The 14095-nt window shown below is 37.9% G+C and overlaps 1 protein-coding gene across 2 annotated transcripts; it reads left to right on the plus strand.

Annotated features, from left to right (window-relative positions):
- LOC134751141 (LIM and senescent cell antigen-like-containing domain protein 1) lies at positions 1-10922 on the plus strand. 2 transcript variants are annotated; one of them, XM_063686513.1, is made up of 8 exons: positions 1-121; positions 2196-2309; positions 7216-7328; positions 8038-8230; positions 8566-8707; positions 9070-9186; positions 9743-9884; positions 10272-10922. In XM_063686513.1, the coding sequence occupies exons 2-8, from the start codon at positions 2206-2208 to the stop codon at positions 10460-10462; spliced, it is 1002 nt and encodes a 333-aa protein (XP_063542583.1). In that variant the 5' UTR covers positions 1-121; positions 2196-2205; the 3' UTR covers positions 10463-10922. The 2 variants fall into 2 exon arrangements, with proteins under 2 accessions (XP_063542583.1, XP_063542574.1); XM_063686504.1 differs by lacking the exon at positions 1-121 and adding an exon at positions 200-302 and having other exon boundaries at positions 10272-10921.
- The last annotated feature ends 3173 nt before the right edge of the window (positions 10923-14095 follow it).

Below are 14095 nucleotides of genomic sequence, written 5' to 3' on the forward strand. Positions count from 1 at the left end.
TCTTAACTTATGTATGTTCCAATTTACTTTACTAAAAGTTAGTGTATCTAAAAATACGTTTATCGGGTGTTTAACTACTTTGTTCACTACCTTCTCATCACATCTCTAACAATTTCATTCAGTAAGTACAAGTGTTCTATTTTTGTTTGCATTACATCATTTAGGGAGTTTGTTAAGTTTTCCGTGATATATGATTATTTGAGACCTATTTATAAAAACAGTTCTTTTTTTCTACAGAGAAGTTAGCCAGCGTCGTCTTTAGTTTGGTTTTTAATAAACAATAAGTGGTTTAAAATGCCAGGGTAAGAACCACCTGCTTGTGGGAGTGGTTATAATGCTAACTAGCACTGACATCTCATTAGCACTGCTAATAGTTAGTGTAAGGACATACAACCTACACAATGATCATCAGTGTGTAAAACAAATCCATTTAATCATTCTTAATTAATTATTTAGATAATCACTTGTTATTTATTTTTTAATACAGTTGCTCAAAAAGTGCTACTTTCCGTGGCTGTTTAGCGTGCGGAAAGTTGGTTTTCGCGAACTAGTGCTTTTTACTTTTCCAATTTTTTTAAATTTATACTTGTTCCAATTCATGACTACTTATTGATGAGTGTTAATATTAGTTTCCTTTAAACATCGTAATCAACATAAAAACCTACTGTTAATGTAAGAATACGAAAAATATACATATTTCATATTTTATTACTTACCCCTTAATCATTATAACACATCTATTTTTTTTATATTGAATATTGAAAAACCGTTCTTAATAAATTGTCTGAATGGAACGGAACGAAACGGAAAGATGAGGCGTTTTTTCTTTATAGGCAACATTCGATATTGTTTTTTAAATGTACGATACATAAATAATCGTAATTAACGATATTTGGGTAATAATAGTACAATGTTTTATATTTACAATTGTTTCTGTCTTATAGAAAAAAAAAACTCATTGAAGTGGGTTCAATAATAATAACACCCAGCTAAAAAAACACCTCTTCATAATGTCAATGTCAATGATGTCACAGAATTAATCATATAAAAGTTTCGAATTCCTTAGGTACTTGTTGTTTTTCTTATTTTTTCGCAACTGTATTAAAAAACGTCGTTCGATACACGTGCGGAAATGTCATTCTTCACTCGTCCCGAGTCTTGCCACTCGCCTACGGCTCGTGGCAAGATATCTCGGTACTCATGAAGTAATGACATACTTTCCGCACTAGCATCGAAATGTACTATTTTTGCTACAACTAACTAAGAAAATAACATTCTACATCAATAAATTTAGATTATTAAACATTTATATATACATACATTAAGAGTAATGCTATGATTGGTTTTCCCTAATACATACAGGAATTTAGTAGCATGTTTTTACTTAGGTCATCTTGGTGGTCAAATAAACAAATCCATCAGAAAGTATTCATATCCAGAAACTTAAAATAATATAGCCTTCAAGCTAATGGTAACTTAATGTTATAATAACAACCTAAAATATTATTGGAAACACTATCCCTCTTATTCATAAAACTTTACGGGCCTGATTTAGTTAAATTATGTTTTATCCCTTTCTTACAAATACATAATTCAAAATGACAGGTAAAGACAAATGATTCATAACTAATGCAGGCCAGTAATGTGTATGAATAATGCCATATATTTCTATTAACCACCTCTAATATTTTTTAATCCTAGATACCAATATATTCATGCTATTTTCATTCAATTATTAGTATTGCTATTCCATAAATTAAACTGATCAAATAATAAATGAAAAATTATAAGAGTGTACAACAAAATGTGGCTGTTCAATTGTTCATAGTGCATGATGTAAGTTGTATTTTTTATTCAATGCTAATATTGAAGCCACACATATTTTTTTTACTGCAATACTATAAAATGAAACAAAATCATATTAAAACATTTAAGGCTGTGCAAATACTGCAAAATTAGCAGTTACGAAAAAATATAGCTAATCATGTACAAATAGTTTTACCTAATATAGCCATAGACACTTTTTTTACCTGTATAAAGTTGTAAAATGACTACTTGTGTAATGTTTTTTGATTTATTTCTGAGCATCAAGTAACTTTAGATCTACTATATTATTACATAATTTGTCACCATGAATAACTGCATGAAATAAAATTGATGTTCTGAATTTTGTTTAGACTTATTTGTTTTTACAGAATTGCAACTATGTCACTGGAGAATATGTACTGCACTCGCTGCGGGGATGGGTTTGAACCCAATGAGAAGATTGTTAACTCCAACGGAGAACTCTGGCATACAAACTGTTTTGTGTATGTATGAATTCAGAATTTATAAGTATTAAGGTGCTCTCACAGCAGTTATAAGACAATAGTTTAACAATAGCTTATAGCATTAAAAGAGTTATTTCTATATACATAATGTTATCATTTATTCATTCAGATGAACAGTCTGGCCTAGTGGATAGTGACCCTCCCTGTGAAGCAGATGGTCCTGGGTTTAAATCCCGGTAAAGGCATTTATTTGTGTGATGAGCACAGATATTTGTTCCTGAGTCATGGGTGTTTTCTATGTATTTACGTATTTATATATTATATATATTACGCGAGGCCGATTTTTGTTCATCCCATCAGATCTACAGTTATGGTCCGATTTTAATAAATTATATGTCATTTGATTCGTCTCATGCTACAGATTTGCAATAAGCTCTTAGTTTTTTGATTTTTTCCCGAAAAAGTACTAAAAAGTTAATTTGAAAAAATGTACCACGTGACCTTTGTTCTGACGAGATTGAATTGAACTCAAACCTACCTATATATATGTAAGGTATGTAAGGTATCCAATCCATTCAAATATTTGTTTTGAGACTGTAACATGCATACACCACACTAAAAATTACATTAAAACACCATAAAATTTTATTATTGTGTTTGACAACATGTCAGACATGTGTCATCCACATCGTACTCATCAAGATGACACATGTTTATTAACTGACTTCAAGATTTCAAAGGAGGAGGTTCTCAATTCGGTTGTATGTTTTTTTTTTAATGTTTGTTACTCCATAACTCCGTCATTTCTGGACCGATTTTGAAAATTCTTTTTTTGATTGTAAGTATATACATACAGATTGGTCCCGTTTTTGTCAAAAAGCAGTTCTGATGATCGGATCCATGAGGAATCGAGGGAACTCCTCAAATGTTAAAGGCATAATATACTGATTTTAGTATTTTCATCAACAAATCAAGCACTTACATTTAAAAAAGTGACATTTGATGAAGTGGAACTGCTGATGATGATCAGAACGGAACTCTTCAATGACGCATATTTCACGTTTGGCGATTTGTCCTCTTCGTTATGTTTGTTAAGCAAGTTAGGTTTTCAAGAAACATTTTTGTCAAGCTCGAGTTCTGATGATGGGATCCATGAGGAATCGAGGGAACTCCTCAAATGTGAAAGGCATATAGTGATTTTTGTATTTTTATAAACAAATCCAGCACTTCCATTTTAAAAAGTGACATTTGATGAAGTGGAACTGCTGATGATGATCAGAACGGAACTCTTCAATGACGCATAGTTCACGTTTGGCGATTTGTCCTCTTCGTTATGTTTGTTAAGCAAGTTAGGTTTTTAAGACATATTTTTGTCAAGCTCGAGTTCTGATGATGAGACCCACGAGGAACCGCCCTCGAAATTCTTTTTTTGATTGTAAGTATATACATAAAGATTGGTCCCGTTTTTGTCAAAAAGCAGTTCTGATGATGGGATCCATGAGGAATCGAGGGAACTCCTCAAATGTGAAAGGCATACATATAGTGATTTTTGTATTTTCATCAACAAATCCAGCATTTACATTTAAAAAAGTGACATTTGATGAAGTGGAACTGCTGATGATGATCAGAATGGAACTCTTCAATAACACATAGTTCACGTTTGGCGATTTGTTCTCTTCCTTATGGACCCAAACCCAAACTTGGACCCGGACTCGGACCCGGACCCGGGTCTGAACATGGACCCCAACTCGGACCCGGACCCGGACCGAACTGACCCAAACCTGGACCCGGACAGCCGGACACGGACCCGGACTCTGATCCGGACCCAGACCCGGACCCGGAAATGCTACTAGAAAAGTGGGTTAGGTGGGTGGGTAGCTTTTGAAGTGCGATTTTCACAGAACAGAACTGCTATCAGAAAAGTAGGTTAGGTTAGGTTAAAGCTGTGACCCTTACAGAAACGAAATGCTACCAGAAAAGTAGGTTAGGTTAGGTTAGAACTGCGACCCTTACAAAAACGAAATGCTACTAGAAAAGTGGGTCGGTTTACCTCCTTTTCTACATAATTAGGCAAAAGATGCTGTCTTTTTCATTTTATTGTCTGGAATCTAACAATGCTTTCAGCGGCATCCCCCATTGAAGTCGGTTTTTTTTTCTTAAAAATTATTTTATTGTTGCTTTGGCACATAGAAGGTAGGATCCTATAGAAGTGGCTTATCGCGTGCGCCCGTGAGGGACAGAATTTGTAGCCCACCAGCCCACCATAAACCATACAAAACGGTGGGGAAAAGCATCTATATTTACTTCAAAAAGCACGTATGGCGAGGTTTGTTCTTATGAGGATGTTAAATGATGTCGGATCTTTAAGGTAAACGGTCAGCCAATGGGGTTGGCAACTGTCAAAGGTTTGCAGAGATGGCGCCATCATAGCTTGCCCCTTTTTCTATGAGATTTGGCTTAAAGGGCTGGCATCCAGGGAATTAAAAAAACAAAAATTTGACTCAATTGTAGGGATTGACAGGGCAAGCTATGCTGGCGCCCTCTGCTAATTATGTCGACCGGTCAGCCCCATTTTCCGCATCGGTCCGCGCCCTTGGTGCGGTGCGGCGTATGTGCGATCGTATGTAAAAGCCGTAACAGACTACCGCACCGCACCGCGATCTTGGTGCGCCACACCCATAAGTGAGGGCGAGAAAGAGAATATCTCGAAAAGCCGTATTGGTGCGGTCAAAATCTCTTACTCGCTCTAACTTATAGCTGCGTCCTTAACGTATGTACAGTGACAACCTTGCACACTATCGATACGTGCGCCGCACCGCATCAAGGCCGCGGTGAGGTGTGGTAGTCTCTAACGGCTTTTACGATAGTCTGTTAAATACGGATATAATATTCCTTTCTCGCTCTAACTTAAAGCTGCGTCCTTAACGTACGTACGGTGACCACCTTGCGCACTATCGATACGTGCGCCGCATCGCACCAAGGTCGCGGTGAGGTGTGGTAGTCTCTAACGGCTTTTACGATAGTCTATTAAATACGGCTATAAAGCGGCTAACACATTACCGCACCGCACCAAGGTCATTGTGTGACTTACTTATGGGTAAGTAAGAGCGAGAAAGCAATATCTCTTTCTCGCTCTTACTTATAGGTGCATCGCACAATGACCAGTGCGGTGCGGTAATGTGTTAGGCGCTTAAGGTGGGGGCCGTACGCCGAGAGCGAGAAAGAGATATTTTGACGGTACCAAGGTCGCGGTCCAGTCGTTGTACAGATTTTCAAAAAAGTTAATTAAAAAAAATACTAAAGTGGGTTCAAGGTCCTGACACTCTTTGATGGAGAAAGATAGTCTTATTGCGATTCCTATAAGAGGAAAGAGAAAATAGTGCCATGCTTTATTTTTATCACCGACCGGCCATTTTTCCATGGTCGGGTTTGCTATGATGGCATAACCCGACCATGAAAAAATGCCGAATGAAATGGAGGCGATGGCGAAATACCGAAATTTATAAGAGTGAAAGAGAAAAAACCGGCCAAGTGCGAGTCGGACTCGCCCACCGAGGGTTCCGTACTTTTTAGTATTTGTTGTTGTAGCGGCAAGATAAATACATCATCTGTGAAAATTTCAATTGTCTAGCTATCACGGTTCGTGAGATACAGCCTGGTGACAGACAGACGGACAGCGGAGTCTTAGTAATAGGGTCCCGTTTTTACCCTTTGGGTACGGAACCCTAAAAAGGATTATGCTGCCATACATGAAACTGTCAACACATGAATATGTCTTTCTCTTACCCCTGGTCCATGGAGATTTTATAAAGGAGCCAAATCTCTATGTACGAAAAGTGTCCATCAAAAAACAGTAATTAGGCGGCGCCACCATACACCGAAATACTACTAAAAACAACCAACGTAATTTGGTCGTGTTATTTGTTGCCTTACATATTATACTCATGTCCCAGAGCCTAACTAGCGCCACCGGAGAGATTAGGAACTATTATTTAAAGCTGAAAGCGGTCACTTTTGCAACAATTCTGCTTCTCCTTTCTATACCATCCATACCAGGGTATGGAGAGCCAAATGACAAGAAGGCATCCTATCCACGAAACCTTGATTTACCGTATCATATCGCGGTCGCGTATCATGATTTTTAGTTTAGAAAGATGCGAAAAGATAGACAATAATTATGTCTTTTTTGCATCAAAACTTACGATCACAAAACATGCTGGTAGGTGCTACGCGACCGAAATATAATACGCTAAATTTATACAAACGTGTCGCCATTTTATAAGAAATAATTATGTGTAAGATTTTATATTCTGTGGGTATAGTCAGCATCAAATAGATAGTGACAGTCAGTGATTCATCTGAAGGCGTCACATTTCCTGATTTCATTAAGCGTTCAGTTTTAGGCTGTCTGTCCACAGAAGCGGAGCGAGGTGGCAGAGCGATGAGCGAGGAAAAAATCCACCGACTGAATGGCATAAAATCTCCGCTCTGAAATTTTAATGAAATTCTATTGCTGGATTTTTTCCCCGTTTACCGCTCCGCTTCAGTGGACAGGCAACCTAACTTTTAGAACCATACTCTAGCGGCGTTTTGACGCCGCAACAGGTCTCTAGTATATTATAGTACCCATAACACAAGCCTCCTTGGGCTTACCATGGGACTCATGGGACATGTGAATGTCCTATAATATTTATTTATTTATTTTATTCATAATGATTTATAAGTTTTACAACTGCTGCATTTTTAAATAGCCCATGCAGCCAAATTGACATGTTCAAGTTATATAGGTACTATGTAATCTTGTATTGACATGTTCAAGTTATATAGGTACTATGTAATCTATGTATATGACTTGATGTGGACCTTGCGCGCGTGGCAAGTTTTGTGGAAAATGGTAAACTTGTTGAGTAAATGGATGTCAATATATTTTTTGATATTATTTTAGATGTGCCCAGTGCTTCCGGATGTTCCCTGATGGAGTGTTTTACGAGTTTGAGGGCCGTAAATACTGCGAACAAGACTTTCAGGTGCTTTTCGCCCCGTGCTGCGGCAAATGCGGTAAGTGAAAAGACATTTACAGTACAGTCAAAATCAAAGGTCTGTTTACACTTCTGCACCTTACTCCTTTATAATAATAGAAGAGGCGAATAATGTAAACATATATTTGACGTCGACTGTACCATATATGTATACATACCTTCTTGAAATAATTCAAATATACCTAAATCAAAAAATAATTTTACAAATGGTTAATAAATTACTTTTCCTAATGCTGGATATCTGTAAAATCAATGGCATGTAGGTACACCATTGAACTATTATTACTAACTTATAGAACCGGCACAGAGAACCAGCATTTTGCGCCATGAGTTACTGTCGTTTTGACAACAAACCATAGAAGCTGAGCGCGACCTAAGCGCCATGAATTTTTACGGCGCTTACGACGTTTTGGTCGCGTGGTACAAGTTGCGATTGCGACAAATTCATTGTTTAGTATGACTTCTCTATAGTAATAATAACTCAATAAGGTACACTTACCCCATACGTATTTTTTTAGTTCTAGATAGAACCAGAATAGAACTCTGAACTGTATTCAAATTCAAATGTATCTGTTTCAGTTTATTAAAATGACTCATTTGTTATGAGATTTCCTATTGGTTTTGGTTCTGTGATTCTGTCTGTGTGGTCTGATATTTTATTTTATTTATAATTCCTTGAAGATATCTTTTAGTATGTTTCGTTTATTATCAATAAAATCATTGAACAGGCGAGTTCGTGATCGGACGAGTGATCAAGGCGATGAACGCCAACTGGCACCCGGCCTGCTTCCGCTGCGCGGAGTGCAGCACGGAGCTGGCGGATGCCGGCTTCATCAAGCACGCGGGTCGCGCGCTGTGCCACGCCTGCAACGCGCGCATCAAGGCCGACGGCTTGCAGAACTACATGTGCCACAAGTGCCAGTAAGTCAACAATCAACAAAGCCCAAAATTACAACACAGATCTTCTTGAACTGATCAAATGGTGGAGCCAAAAGCCGTGAGAATAAGAATATATAGCTATAATTATCCTGGTCACGGCACCAAAATTGTAACACAGCAACAAAAACAATACTTATTAGCACGAAAATTCCTTTTTTTATCGTTATAACGAAAGTATTAATGTATTTCAGTTTCTTTAATCGTGACTAAAAATTTAAACTATTAAATAATATATATATCCAGTTTTGTGAATAGGCACTTTTTCTTCCTTTAATTTAGTAGTAGTAAAAATAATATATAATTGTTTTTCCCAACAGTGGTGTGATCGACGGCGAGCCGCTGCGTTACCGCGGCGAGGTGTGGCACGGGTACCACTTCACGTGCGCCACGTGCGGGGTCGAGCTCGACCACACGGCGCGCGAGGTCAAGAACCGTCCGGGCTACGCGGCCAACGACGTGGTTAGTACTTCACCTACCATCTTTTAGCGTTTTCTCAGTGCAATCACAAAGTTTGAGGTTCGTTTTTTGGCAGCCACATTGCCAGGGTGTCTTTACGAAACCGGTTGACCTTGCAACTTAAGAGGAAAAACCACCACCGCCATCTTCAAAAGCGGGCCAATCAACAGCGCACTTTTTAGTAATTCAAATTTTTTTTTGAACTAACATAAAAGGTAATTTAACAAAGACACATTGCAGTGAACCCCGCACTAGGCATGTTGGCAACAAATATTGCATTATTGTTCAATTCAAGCTGATTAATTCGGAGTCGGACCCAAACCCTTTCGTAAATTGGTGAGATCATTTTTTCCTGTTTGTTCCAGAACAACCTGTTCTGCCTTCGCTGCCACGACAAGATGGGCATCCCGATCTGCGGCGCCTGCCGCCGCCCCATCGAGGAAAGGATCGTCACCGCCCTCGGGAAACATTGGCATGTTGAGGTATGTTATTAAAAAATCACTCAAAATATATTATTGGGTATATATGCTTTTATTGCTGACTGAACTTCCTATCCTTTACATGTCAGTCAAGTAGGTACTCTTCAAGACCTTTCAAATGAGCCTAAACTCAACATGTTTGTGTTTTTTTTATCTAAAAGTTCCTTTGGCTACCTTCCGACTGTATCATCAAATCCATCTTAGCGTATTATTGCATTGTCATCAGAATTATGGATATTTGCTAAATTTCAATTAGACAACGAGAATAGGTGCAAATTAAAGATACAAGATTTTAAGCACACATAAACCCATAATAAATACATTGTGGAGCATTTAGATTAACCCATTTGTACAAAAGTTAAGTTTTATGCAGATAAAAAAATCAACATTTTTTTAAGACTAATACTAATTTTATTTTATTTTATTTTATAAGGATAATTATATTCTCCAAAATTTTAATACAAGAAATTACAAATACCAATTGTACGAAAACAAAAAAAAGATACAAACTTGATCCACTTCCCTACTTTTTTATATGACGCCGACGTCATGATTTCAGCATTTCGTGTGCGCTAAATGCGAGAAGCCGTTCCACGGGCACCGGCACTACGAGAAGAAGGGCCTCGCATACTGCGAGCAGCACTACCACCAGCTGTTCGGCAATCTGTGCTACGTCTGCAACCAGGTCATCGCCGGAGATGGTCAGTATTTATTGTTTATTTATCAGTGCGCGGCCGAAGGTCCCGAACCTTCGGCCAAAAATTGCTGAACGTTTCGGCCGCGCCGAAACTGTATTTTCGTTAGTGTCCGACCGGGGTCAAAGTAAAAATCATGTTCCTACCGAAAATTCGATTTCGCCCGAAACTAAAGCAAAACTGAACCTGTGTTTCGGTCGGACACTATTATTTATTTAATTTAAACTTTAATGCACAGTTAAAATAAATACAGCTAATTTAATGCCTCGAGGCATTCTCTATCAGTCAACCATATGGCAAAACTGATATATGTGCTCTGCCATACCACGTTGGCCGTCACTATGTAATAGATTGTGAGTGTACAACTGTAGCACAGAGTCCCTCCTCCCCCAGTGTTCACGGCGCTGAACAAGGCGTGGTGCGTGCACCACTTCGCGTGCGCGGTGTGCGACGCGGCGCTGAGCACGCGCAGCAAGTTCTACGAGTACGACGAGCGGCCCGCGTGCCGCCGCTGCTACGAGAAGCTGCCGCAGGAGCTGCGCCGCCGTCTGCGTCGCGCGCACCACTACACGCCGCGCCGCTAAACATAAACACAAACACAAACACCGATGCCAGTGAATGACACCACAATCTAAACACACTGACTTACCACTACTTCACTCACATATGTAGCATTTTAAGTTATAGTTTAACGGGGATTCTCAAAGTGCGACCTTTAGCGAGGAGGTTCGTGTAATCACTTTCAGATGTTATTTGTTATCGTCATGTGGTTCGCAGTCGTCTGGTTTATCCCATGTGTTAACATAGTTTGGGGCTGGGGTGTTACGTACTGCTGTTATTGTCAATGAAAGGAATTAAGTTATTCACAAAATGGTGGTCACTTGATCATTATTTTAATCGCACTAATAAACCCTACTGGAATGTAATATATGAGATTAATTTTAAATTGTTACTGTAATACTGTTGTATGCTTTTGCAGGATGGCGGTGAAAAGATTAAAACCTAAAGTTTTGAATGATTCACGGTTAGTTTCACTAGACTTATATTGACCGGGATATAGACCGTGATTACCTTTTGTATTATTTGTGAGCTCCCGATATTTCGACGCAGTTACATGCAAAAGGTAATCACGGTCTATATCCCGGTCAATATAAGTCTAGTAAAACCGAAAGTTCTATATTGTGAGGTACCTATTTTATTTGTGTCATTCATGAACTAACTTATTCATGTTCTCGGTTGTGTTAATAAATTGTATAAATAAATGTTTTAATCGTGTCTGTTGCACAGACTGCAGTACTTGAGGAGTGTTTTTTCAAAAGGACTTATTTCTCTATGAACACTATACAAAAATAAGCCCTTTTGAAAAGACACTCCTCACTTAGTAGTGACCTTTAAATATTGAAATGTTGTATTAAGCGTGCCATGTTTTAAATGTATCTGATGTTTATGCTCGTAAACCACAATGAATGTTTTTATTTATTAACAACATAGTTTTAACTTTCTAAATAATGGTTAGTATTTTTTTTTTATATTAATAATTTTGTAATGGCTATGCTTAGTAAAGCCTAATGTAAGTTAATATGGAATTGTTGGACCATCATGTAAGCAAAAACTAGGTCACATGTCTACTCTAGCACGTCCTGCCTCGACTCCATAATGTTTAAACTGTCTCGCGACTTGTGTGAATGTATGCTGTGTATATGCAATTTAACAGATTATTTTGTGACTGAGTTGTAATAAGTTTATCGGAATCTTGAAAAGTTAGTGTCAGGCAATTTTACTGAAATGTTAACAAATCAAATTATTTTATACTACGGTACTCAACTTTAAGGTAAACGTACCAGTGCTCGACATGCTAACGCCCAATAGGTGTAATATAGTAGTGCTAATGGCGAAAGTTTAAAGATGGCATGTGTTGGAACAGTGACGAGCATTCTGACTACCTTGTTCATTTTAACCCCTAAAGAGGGTAGCATTAATAAAACTATGTGCCTTAGTAGTAAAAAAATGTGTTCCACATAATTTTCTTATTATGAAATGACTAGGTGCTAAACGAAAAAGCGCCTTTATGTAATGTTTTTATTCATATTCAATATAACTTATTTGTGCTACCAAATGTTTAATCCGACATGTACGAATTGCTTAATTAAGATATTTTTATTATATTATTATAATACTTAATCATCATTGTATTATCAATGAATTAAAATTTTATATTAACAAATAAGGCTGTTTTATTTATTTCTTCAAAGGAGGCCCTAATAAGAGTTCCTTCTTGCCAGTAGCTAATATAATAAGTCTAATAACCAAAGAAATAACACAACGCAACTTAATATTATCACTTGCTGTGTATGTGTACAGGTGATTTCAAATTTGTAGTACAAAAGCAATCTTTTAGATACATATATCTTCCCTAAAACAAACCCCTCTACTCGTACAATAGGTCCTATGCTGCAAATTAAAACCACTTTTTAACCGACTTCAATTTCATAGGAGGAGGTTCTGTATTCGGTTGTGGCTATTTTTTTTTTTTTTTTTTATGTATGTTCACCGATTATTCCGAGACCCGTGGTCCGATTTGAGTAATTCTTTTTTTGTTCGAAAGGAGCTACTTCCAAGTTGGTCCCATATTAATCTGGTTCTGATCTGATGATGGGATCCCTGAGGAATTGAGGGAACTCCTCAATTTTTAAAGGCACATGTATGGTGATTTGGGTGTTTTCATAAGCAACTTGAGCATTTTCTCTCGAAAACGACCAATTTGATGAATCATCAGGTCCACGATGATGATTGTTTTGAAGATAGTGATGATGATTTTTTTAATGTAGGATGTTCAGCGATTACTCCGAGACCCGTGGTCCGACTTGAACAATTCTTTTTTTGTTTGAAAGGAACTACCACCAAGGTGATTCCACATTAATCTGGTAATGTTCTGATGATGGGATCCATGAGGAATTGAGGGAACTCCTCAATTTTTAAATACACATGTAAGGTGATTTGGTAGTTTTCTTAAGCAACTTAATCATTTTTTCTAGAAAACCACCAATTTGATGAAGTGGAGCTGATGATGATGATTGTTTTGATGATAATGATTTCAGCGATTACTCCGGCACCCATGATCCGATTTGAGTTATTCTTTTTCTGTTTGAAAGAAGTTACCTCTCCAAGGTGTTTTCGTAATATTTTTGGTTTTGATCTGATGATGGGATCCGTGAGGAATTGAGGGAACTCCTCAATTTTTAAAGGCACGTGTATGGTAATTTCGGTGTTTTCTAAAGTAACTCAAGCATTTCCTCACCAATACCACCAATTTGATGTAGTGCAACTGTAGCCTAACCACGAGTTTGGCACTAAATATTCTTCGTAACTTACTTTGTACACTAATACGCCAGTACGAGTGAGATGCATAAACAGTAAGTTATGCACACGATAGCGAATATATCAATGTCAAACTCGTGGTAAGGCTACTGATAACTTCCCTCGTATGTGTATTATGATTTTTTTGATGTAGGTAGTGTTGGAAACAACCAGAGACTGAGAGGTGAAGGTAGAGGGTATTAGTGTTTGGGGGGCTTGAGGTTGGGGGTTGAGGGGAGGTGAGCTGATGGGTCGGAGACTGAGGGGTTGGGAGTTAAGGGATTGGGGGTTAGGGTTAGGAGTTAAGGGGTCTGGGGTTAGGGGTCGGGGATTGGGGGTTGAAGGGTTGGTGGTTTAGGGTCGAGGGGTTCAGTGATCAGGGGTTGATGTGCTGTGAGGTTGAGTGATCGGGGGGTTTGAGGGATTGGGTCAGTGGCGGGGCGGAGAATGGATTTACTGACAGGAATGATTTCCCAGACGCACTCGAGGAAAATTCTGATTATTTAATAAAGTTTACGAATTTACAGATAAACATGATTATGTTTTTCATTCATGCGTCACGCTCTTAACAATGTCTTAAAACTAAAAATGGAAAAATAAAAACATTTATAAAAAAAAGATAAACCGACTTCAAAAAGGATGAAATAAAATATTATCCTTTTTAGGGTTCCGTGTTTAAGTATATGCGTTACCAACTGATATGTTTGGAGTCGGTGCCAAGCCAAGTACTCCAAGTAGTAACAATACCAGTCAAAAATAATCAGCTTTATGTCTATAAATCCCATTACAACTGTACAAATATTATAAACGTGAAAGCAATTATGTCTGCCTCTTTGCTACCTTTTCATGGCTAAACAACT

Source organism: Cydia strobilella, chromosome 2 (assembly GCF_947568885.1).
Source record: "Cydia strobilella chromosome 2, ilCydStro3.1, whole genome shotgun sequence".
Lineage (NCBI taxonomy): Eukaryota > Metazoa > Arthropoda > Insecta > Lepidoptera > Tortricidae > Cydia > Cydia strobilella.

What these genes read in the sequence shown, in the direction of transcription:
- LOC134751141 (XM_063686504.1), top strand. An exon ending in CCCGTGCTGCGGCAAATGCG is followed by an intron (nt 7,329 to 8,037) that starts GTAAGTGAAAAG and finishes ATCATTGAACAG; the next exon opens with GCGAGTTCGTGATCGGACGA. An exon ending in CCAGGTCATCGCCGGAGATG is followed by an intron (nt 9,885 to 10,271) that starts GTCAGTATTTAT and finishes CTCCTCCCCCAG; the next exon opens with TGTTCACGGCGCTGAACAAG.